At 34.4% G+C, this 10,323-nt stretch overlaps 1 protein-coding gene across 1 annotated transcript; it reads right to left on the bottom strand.

Annotated features, from left to right (window-relative positions):
* Positions 1-5,657: 5,657 nt before the first annotated feature.
* On the bottom strand, positions 5,658-9,459 carry LOC116126130 (KIN14B-interacting protein At4g14310-like). Its single transcript, XM_031411834.1, has 3 exons — positions 7,758-9,459; positions 6,570-7,183; positions 5,658-6,232 (listed from the first exon to the last, which is right to left on the bottom strand). Exons 1-3 carry the CDS (start codon positions 9,399-9,401, stop codon positions 5,701-5,703), a joined length of 2,790 nt encoding a protein of 929 aa, XP_031267694.1. The 5' UTR covers positions 9,402-9,459; the 3' UTR covers positions 5,658-5,700.
* Between the last annotated feature and the right edge of the window lie 864 nt (positions 9,460-10,323).

The raw sequence follows: 10,323 nt of genomic DNA on the forward strand, positions 1-10,323 counted from the left end.
ATTAGTTTTCCGAGTGCCAGTAATGATGTTGCAACTATTATTTTGTCAACTTTAAGTGGGAAGTTTGACATGTTGAAAATGAGGGAATTGATCGCCCATTGCGTGCTCATGCATGAGCATCCATTTACAGTTGTGGAGGAAGAGGACTTGAACAATATGATGAAGTATGGGATTCCTGGATGGACTCCGGTTTCCCGCCATACTTGTAAAAAAGATTGTATGAAGGTATATGAAAGTGAGAAGGCCAAATTGAAGACTTTGTTGAAGAGTGTGACAAAAATCAATTTGACTACAGACTTATGAAATTCAGGAAATCAAAAGATGGAGTATATGGTGTTGACCGGGCATTGGATAGATAACACTTGGAGGCTGAATAAACGTATCCTCAACTTTGTTCGTCTACCTCCTCCTTGGATTGGTATTGCGATTGCAGACGACATTTTCAACTGCCAAATGGGATGGGGAATTGAAAATAAGGTATATACTATTTCTGTGGTTAATGCTTCAAGTAATGATGTTGCGATTAAGGTTTTGAAGGAAAATTTTGAATTCGGGGAAACTCCTTCATGGAGGTAAACTGTTTCATGTGAGATGTTGTGCACACATCTTGAACCTGATTGTTCAAGATGGACTTTATCAAATTAGGCATATCATTGACGACATCCATGAGAGTGTGTTGTGTATCAACAATTCAGAAAGTAGGCTTAAGGTATTTTCTGAGATTGTTCAACAACTTAAATTGCCGTATTGGAAACTTATTCTCCATTGTAAAACAAGGTGGAATTCTACCTATGAAATGTTGGCAACGACAATTAAGTTCAAAAAGGTTTTTCCAAGATTGAAAGAGAGGGATATCAATTATCATAATAATCCGAGTGACAAGGATTGAGAGAAAGTGAAGAAAGTCTGCGAAATTTTAAAAGTATTAAGTGGTTCAACCAAACTCATTTCAAGAAGTGATTATCCGATGTCTAATTTATTCTTGAAGGAGGTGTGTGTAGTGAAATGTATGTTGGATAGTAAAAGTGAATCTGAAGATGATTTTATTAGAGTAATGGTTAGGAAAATGAAAGAGAAGTTTGATAAATATTGGGGGGAATGTAATGTGTTGATTGTCGCTGTTGTATTGGATCCTCGGTTGAAAATAAAGGTTATTCAGTGGACATTCCTTAAGATGTATTCTGAGGCAAAAGCGCGGGCAAATATGATGACGGTCCGGATGCATTGTATGAGTTATATGGGGAGTATGTTCAAGCTAATCAAGGTGTGACTATCGCCCGTGCTTCTACATCACAAAAGAATGGACATGGAGCCATTGGTGAGGTGGTTGCAGTTGAGGGAGCCGATGCTTGGGATGATTTTAGCAGTTTTATGGGCGTGGTTGAAACTATTGAGCCTAGTAAGTCTGAGTTGGACTGTTATTTGGGAGAGGGATGCCATAAGTGTGTGGGGAATCATGACTCATTCGATGCCTTATAGTGGTGGAAGACAAATTCAACTAAGTATCCTATATTGTCTATGATGGCTTGTGAGACACTAGCCATCCCGATCACTATAGTTGCTTCAAAGTCTGCATTCAGTGTTGGGAGCAGGGTTATTGATAGCTACCGAGCTTCTTTGTCACCAGCTACAGTGGAGATGTTATGTGGATGTGACTGGTGTCGCACTTTGAATGGAGTGAAGAAATGGTGCAGAGTAAGTTCCATTGATTACATGTTTTGTTTAATTCAATATTTAAAATTACTTTATTCTAACTTACAAATTATTTTTAACTTCTTTTCATTTTAGAAAGAGGAGGATCACTTGGAGATTCAGCTTCCTGTTCTGTCAGGTGATGGGAGTCAGCAGATTTGTTGATTCACCCATGAGTTATTGGTTGTGGCAGTAGGATTTTGCAGGTTTATATTTATTAGTTTTGTGTTCAGGTTTGCATTTTCATCTTTATGGTTTATATAAAATGACAATTATACTTAATGTGTTTCACATTAATTTGTTTGTAGGAGGAGTGGGGCTACAATGGACATACAACCAATTATCTTTTGCTGTTATATATATTTTTTGATGGAAGGGGATGTCACTTGATGTATAGTTATGCTAACCCCCCATTTTGTTTTGATGAAAACTTAATTAAGTGAAGTGAACTAAACAAAAAAACTTTAGTTCACTTAACTTAATTTGTGGTACATATAGTATGTTGAATGATAAATTGTTAATAGCAGAAGTATTTCATTTAATGTTTATTTTAAGTAGGTTTAATTGTTGGGTGATGTATGAGGATATGAGAAGAAAAAAATTACAATCTATAGAATTTAGAAGCTGTTCGAGGATGGCAAAAAATGAAAATGAATCATGAAAATTTAACAAAAAACATCAGACATTCAGACTTGTGTGCTACCCAAGAAATTAAAAAAAAATTGATTTTTTTTTTTAAAATTTAAATTTAAAAAAAAAAATTGATTTTTTTTTTTAAAATTTAAATTTAAAAAAAAAAATTGAATTTTTTGGAGTTGGCTTGTGAGCCGGCTCGAAATATTCCTAAATCCTTCACGAGCCAAGCCAAGCCATAAAATCTGCAGCTTGACTCGGCTCGAACTCAGCTCGATTATTAATCCCCTTTCACGAGCCGAGCTTGTTAAGCCGAAAACTTGGCTCGTGAACACCCCTAAGTGTAGGGATGGGCACGGGGCTGGGGTGCCTTATCTTCGAACCTGGCCCAAGGGGACTCCTCGAGCTCGAGCCGTCCTCGGGATAGGGATGTAAGGGAATCCCCAAGCTTCGCCTGCGAGGAAGTGGGGACTCCCATCCCCGACCCGCCTTGCCTCGCCTTCAAATATAAAATATATATATATTTTTTTAAATTAACCTAATCTCACACTATCTTTCAGGGTTTGTCATCTCTTTGGCACCCATACTAATAGTTTGGTTTAATTTTCAACATGATTAGTCAATAGAAAAGAAAGAAAAGCTTATGAATCTCTTCCATTTTTTTCCTTGTTCATCTTTGCTACTTCTGGTAGATTAATTTTTAAAATATCTCAATTAATTTTGATTGTAATAAGAAGATATAAAATGTTGAATATATAAACAAGTAAATATTTTCTAAATTAATATCAAACTTTTCTAAGCTCTATCATTTCAAGATAGGGAAAAAAAAGTTAATTATGGTGAATTAATTAAACCATGGAGGCAAAACAAATATAGTTGTGGAAAATATATATATATAATATTATTAAGGTGGAAAGAATTAAGTAATATTTAGTTTTAATAGAAAGATTTAAAAAATAATTTAGCAAAATAGTTTGACATGACCACCTCTGTCCCCGGCCCATCCCATCCCTGAGGCCGGGGAATGTCATTGGGCCTTGGCTCGGGCCCGTCTCCACCTTGGACAGTTTTGGGGAATCTTTACTCCCTTTCAGGCCAATCCCTAATGGGGTGAGGAAAATGCCTATCCCTATTGCATTGGAAAGGTATGATCCCTCTAGATTTTCATCAAAATTAGTAGTTAGTATGAGTCGATTAAATGTTGTAGATTTTTCGGTGTTTTTTTGTTTTTTTTTTTTTTGTTAATTAATTCTTTTGTTATTATTTGACTAATCTCTCTGTAACTAATTAATTAGTTATTACAGTAAAATATTTCTATAGTGATATACTCTATATAAGAATAATCTTCATGTAGTCATAAAAAATTATGGTCTTAACTTAGGCTAGTTATAAATAAGAATAAATTTCACATTGTAATAAATTATAATTTTTCTAGGTCCCGTCTTGAGGAACTTGCCTCTGTATAATAATAATTATATGTATATTGCAAAAAAATTATGTTATGTTACCTTAAAAGTTTTAGATGAAATAAAATATTTATCTAAAGTTGTTTAGAATAATAATTTATGCTTTAAAGTTGTTACCATATTTTTTATCTTGCGGGTACGTAATAAGTCATCAGCATGGAGACTTTCTTATTGAAACCAAAATATTTCAAGTTCTCAAGCATGTTTAGAGCTTCTTGGCATGAAATTTTTAGTATTTTCATACTATCATTCTCAAGATTATCTTCTTCCTCTTCTTGTTTAATTTAAGTAATGATTTATTCTTTAATTAAAACATACACAATTTGTTGCTCATTTGGATAATTGAGGAAGACATTAATATCCATTTAATTAGTATAGTGAAGTTGTCGAATCTGATCACTCAAATTTACAATGACTTTTTAATATTAATTTCCGTACTATCCTAATACTACTAAAACATGATTTATAAAATAAGAAATCAAAACAATAATTTTTGTACCTCCACCTCTATTAAATTATATCATCCTTATAATAATAAATTTAATTGGTCACAATATTATGATTATATAAAACCAAAAAGGTTCTATTGTAGTTGCATTGACAATAAGGATTATTTATTTCGACTCTAATAATTTATGAAACCTGTAAATTTCACATTGATGGGCAGTTTAAATTTTGCATTATGAGTTATTGGAGGTTAATTCAATTTTAAAATATTAATTCTAAAATGTTGGTGAACTTTATTTTTAAAATTATAGTGCTTTTCAAGAATTTTATATATGGGTTTGTGAATTTTTTTTTTTTGAATTTGATTTTCAAACTACTATTACATATATAATGACCAAAAAAAATAATTTAAAGTTATAAAACAATATTTTGATAAATACTTAATAAAAATAATTTGAAGCAAATAAAAGTAATTATAATTATTATTAATTAATAATTTTTTAGAAAAATTAGGAAATGATCTGTTGATCAGTGGTTGAATTAAGCCAGTTATATTAAATGACTTAATTATTAAATTAATGTTTAATATAAAAACATTTTGTAATTCCTATTATCATAATCAAATTTATTTAAAGGTAACATTATAAAATTAATAATTTAAAAGACAGTGATGCTAACTATTCATTCTAAAGTCAAAAGAGGTGGGCTTAAAATTTTAATTCCAATTCCGAACCACCAACACAACATTCTGAAGACTTTTCAGTAAGCTCTGATTTCAAATGTGCAGATTCTTATCATTATCATATAATTAAATCAAACATTCTCCTGCAAGTAATAGAATCAATCAATCAAAGAGAAAAAACCATAATGAAAAAAAAATCAAACAAAAGAAACATAATGGGAAATTTCACTGACAAAAAGCTCCTAAAAGTCATTCATGAAAATCTTTCTCTATTTATTTGCATTTATCAAATTCATTCATCAATAAAGATTGCCATTTGCCACTCACAATCTTCCCAGATGAAGACAAACAGTGATATTTAATTGGCCATTAATACTTCTCCCAGACGTCAAATTTAAGAATCAGAATACTGGAAACAGTGTGAATGCCATTTTAAAAAGTTTGCTGTTCCTCTCACCAAACCGACCTTTGATTATAAATGTCGACAATTTGTTGGATGCCTATAAATCTTGTCAACAGAAAAATTTAAAGACACATTAATTATGCACAGTATCATTAAAATTTTAAAGCTTTCATCCGACCTTTCCGAATATGCCAAGAGCTAAGGATTAGAACAATTTTCCAAATCAAGCAGCTGGAAGCACTGCTTCTATCACATAAATTCACTTTTAATGTTTACAAAAGCATGCAATAAATAACAAAACATTAGAAGAACACATAGTCATGCTTATAGTTCTATGCAGGGACATTATAAGAACAATTTAAAAGCATGTATCATACCTAAAATAAGTGCCTCCATGATGCCGGGCGATCTCTAGATATTAGAAGAACTCGAGATGCTAGGTAATCGAAAGAAGGGGCATACAAATCATCTGGGCCAATAATTTCTCTGACTTTTTGGTTACCGTTGAACTCATTTGTGAAGGATTGCAATCCATCATCCACCAGTGCATCAAAAACAAACAGTCCAAGCCCAGAAACACCCATGACCAGATTCGAATTTCCCCAAACTTGTGTTATTGCTGAGTGACTTGGGTGAGCACTCGATTCTGGCAGGGAATAAGTGCTAAATAGCCTTTGTTTCCGCAATGAGAATTGCTGCACCTGTGAAGAGGACTGCTTTTTTCCTGCTGACCTTATGTTACTGCAACCAAGAAAGACTGAATCCCCACGAGAATAAACTGACTGCACATTGATACCAAATTTCGGAATCTTAAGGCCAACACCGGTGGGATGGCGGAAGTCCAAGATGTTAATGGAATCATGAGTGCAGAAAACACCATCATTTCCTTCAGCTTCCGCAGACGTTACTCTGTATTCCAAAAAATAATTATTTTAGAAGCAACAAAGCATATTACATTATAGCTTCTCGATATGTTCATCCAATTTTTACATTAACTACTACATTCATTTACTTAGCGATGGCAGTATTATCTCCTACAAGTGGCATGATAAGTAGGAGGGAAAAAAATAAAAAATTGAGGTGAGACAAGAAAGCATAATCAGAAGATAAATAATAGAAACCCATCAATCATGCATAAAAGAATATGCGGGAAAGAGCATCTGAGAGAGCAGTAAGCGAACAAACAAATCCAGAAATATAACATGAAAATTGATACAACTAGTGAAAGCACGGAGTAAAGTCTCACCTTTGTCGAACCCCTCCACCCAATTCAGCATCAGTATTGTTAACATGAAGAGCTGAGATTTTTCGGCCAGAAGAAACAGATAGTAATGGTTCAGGATTTAGAGAGTTAACATCCCACAAGGATATTGATTCAGATTCAGCTATAACCACTTTCTCTCTGTTTCTCCATTGCAAAGGGCTAGAATAATCCATTGTTAACACAGGCTTTTGAACCTCCCATTTCATTATTTGCTCACCGTCTCGGATGTCATTGATTTTGACAACCCTCTGAGAGCTGGCAGTTGAGACAATAAGAGGCCCACATGGTTTATACCACCATTGCTGACTTTCTGGTGGCAAAACACTGGACAAAGCATTTCTACTATACACATTGTTATTAGGTAAAGGAGCAAGAACTGTTCTTGAAGTGGTTGTTCCTCCATCTTCAACATGGAAAGCTCGGACATCTTTGGTGTAAAAATCCCATGAACAAAATCCTGAATCTAGAGTATTACCAGCAGATGCAGCCACAACATATCTTCCTGAGCAGCCATCTGCACTAGCTGCACGAATTATCCAACAATCTCTCCAGATTGAAAGTGAAACTCCTGCTGGGGGCTTGTACACAGCCTTATCCTGAAACAGTGATGGATCATCATTAAAGACATCCAAGGTGCTATTCCATTAGTTAGTTTACATCCATGAAAACATTATTTACATAAAAACTTATGGATTTCTGCCTGTCTAACTGTGGTACAAACATGCTTTGGCTTGAAGAGTTAAGAGTCCAGAAAACTGGGAAAATTAATTAAAATACCATTTCAAGTTTGGAATAAACTGAATAACCATGAAGTTTCAAACTCTTTACTAAATAACCACTCGCTTAAGCAATGTAAGCTTGTCGCTTAAACGATATAGGCTTATCTCTTAAGCGATGTGTGTTAAATCGTTTAAGCGATAAAGTTTATAGCTATTTAATTTATTCCAAACTTGAGATGGTGTTTTAATAGTCAGCCCGCAGAAAACTATTATGATATACATTCAGATATATTATAAGGAAGCATTAGTAAAATCTGCAAATTCTTTAGGAAAGTAGCATGCAACAGTTCTGATTAAAGTGAACATTCCATTTACCAGAAATGTTAGCAACTTGATAATATTAACAAAGAGACTCATATGAACATCCTTAAACACAGACAAGATTATGTACCTCACAGTTAGCTATATCATAGAAGGAGCACGAGCCATCATTATGGGCAAGAAGAACTGACTCTCCTTCTGAGACAAACCATCCTCCCGTTGAAGTCTTTAGGCCTATTTCATTCAGCTGATAAATGCAACTATCTTCAGTCTCCTCCCCAGTTATATTTCCTGGTACATTCTCCTGATCTTCAAACTCATCAAACCTTTCATCAGTTGTAAGAATGAGGTCTGCATTACCTTTACCATTGAACATGTTTGACAAACCTTGTTCTCCTGAATTTGCAGCCTCATCTGTTTCAAGAACTTCACAACACTCTAAGTCCAAACCACCCTGTCCATCAGTTGAGGTAACTGCAATTTGATCCTTATCCAATGAAGCCAAAAATTCTAAAGCTATTGGGTTGTCCTCAACAGGACTCAACAACGTCTCCACCTTTAAGTTGTTACTGGATCCAACAGTGTTGGGTTCAAGACTTTGAGAGCTCCCTGATGATGATTTCAGCGGGATTCGATTTCTGAGCAACTTATGATGGGGGAACAACCTAGCCTCCAATTCCTCACTCTTCAATTCATTACCCAAACTGTTCACACTTTCCATTCTTTTACATTTACTCTTCTCAGCAATGTTGCTACCTGCATTATCATTTCCCACATTTTTCACCCCAGCAATTTTACCCTCAGAATCACCTGCGGCACTACCCATTGCCTTCTCAATCCCCGTTATCTTTTCCTGAATATCAGAAAGAATCACCTTTGTGGCATCCGGGTTATTCATATCCAACATTTCTTTAGTCCTCTTGATATCTGAAGCAATTCTCTTCACCTTTCCTTCTAAGAAGGTAAGCTTCTCATGAAGCTTACTAGGATATTTGATTCCAACCTGAGCACTTGAACCTTCTTCATTGACACCCTTCTCTTTAAAAGTCTCCAAAACCTTGGAATCACTAAAAGATTTCTGATCAGATTCCTTTAAACCCAAATCAACACAAGCATCAATCTTTTCAACCTTATCATCACGTTTCAAGCTAACATCTTTACCACAAATCTCAACTTTGGAACCTAAATATGAACGACCCTTTTCATCATACCTCTCAGTGTTTCCATTAACACTAATAACTCCATTTGATTTCTCCAAAGTTGAGGTAAAAGTAACATCTTTTTTACAACTACTACCTAAAACCCTAACCCCACTTGAATTCATCTCTTTTTCACACTTTTTCTCCATCTTAAAACCAATCCCATTATTTTCTTTGAAATCACTAAAACGCCTTTTCTCATGACTACCCAATTCAGTCCTTTTCACATTCAAATCCCTAGACCCTTTTTTCTCAACAGAAACCCTAGAAACCTTATCCTTCTTCATATCACTAAAAACCCTAATAAATTCAGATGGACTCTGGCTCCTACCTCTTGGGGCCGATGAAGTGGACCACCGAACGCGTGAATCGCTGTTTTCTCCAGCCGATTTCTCAACACGTGGCACTGAGCGCATCGTGGGTTTCTGGGGCCGAAGAGCAGGCCTAGGGTTTTCTTTTCCTGAGGAAGATTTCTTGAGAGCTGAATTAGAGTTCTTGTTGGAGATTGAATTTGGGGTTAGGGGTTTGGTTCCACCGCCGCGGTCCCTTTGCCGGTGAGAAGGTAAAGAAGACATGGGTATTTTGGTAAATTAGTTGATAGATGGCAAGAAAATAATTTAAGAATATGAAATGATTTTGTATGCGTTTTGAGTTTAAAATGTAAAGGGGTGGGAGAATGGGCGGGAAAATGGATGTCATTTTGAGTTTCAAACTTTTTGCGAGGGTTATTTTATTGACTTCTTGGATTGGGCTTTACTCATTTCAAATTACATTGGGCCTTTTTCTTAGACGATCCTTAGTTGGGCTTAGTGGTGGGCCATAATTGGGCTTTGGATGGGCCTGTCCAGTGGATAATAAATCTAAACATTACCCAATCAAATTATTTGAGAAGACTGTAGGGTCCGTTTGGTTAATTATTTTGATAGTTTTTAGAATAATATTTTAAAAAAAGTTAAATTCGACGGGTCCGGGTATTACGATGTAGGATTTGAAAATTAAAAAAAATATCTCTTATGTTTATTTATTTACTAAACACCCCTATAATAAAATATTAAAAGTTAACAAAAATACCCCCAATCCACCCATTAAATACTGACAGTCGACCACCACTGCCGGAGGGTGGCCGGAGTGTTTTTACAATTTATAAAAAAAATATTTGAGGGTGTTTAGTTAAATTAACAAATTTAGGAGATTTAAAAAAAATTGAAAAATATAGAATAATATTTTGGGAATAAAGACATTTACTGTTTAACTTTTTTGGAAATACTAATAATAGTATTTTCAAAAGTGAAACAAACTTAGCCGTAATGATAAAAGTTTACTTCTTTTATATAAAAATAATGTGATACTTATAACTAAGTCATACACCTGTTTTATATATCTAGTTGTATGTATGATTTAATGGTAAGTATACCATTATTCTTTATATAATCTTGCTAACACAATTTTTTTTTTTTTTTTAATGATCAGGGGTGTCTAAACCATTTACTACAACTC

Source organism: Pistacia vera, unplaced genomic scaffold (genome assembly GCF_008641045.1).
Source record: "Pistacia vera cultivar Batoury unplaced genomic scaffold, PisVer_v2 Contig175, whole genome shotgun sequence".
Lineage (NCBI taxonomy): Eukaryota > Viridiplantae > Streptophyta > Magnoliopsida > Sapindales > Anacardiaceae > Pistacia > Pistacia vera.

Excerpts from the sequence above, each read along its gene's own strand:
- LOC116126130 (XM_031411834.1), bottom strand. The coding sequence starts at position 9,401 with ATGTCTTCTTTACCTTCTCACCGGCAAAGGGACCGCGGCGGTGGAACC. Across the intron at positions 7,184-7,757 it reads ATGATATAGCTAACTGTGAG|GATAAGGCTGTGTACAAGCC; the intron begins GTACATAATCTT and ends TCACTGTTTCAG. Across the intron at positions 6,233-6,569 it reads GGTGGAGGGGTTCGACAAAG|AGTAACGTCTGCGGAAGCTG; the intron begins GTGAGACTTTAC and ends TTTGGAATACAG.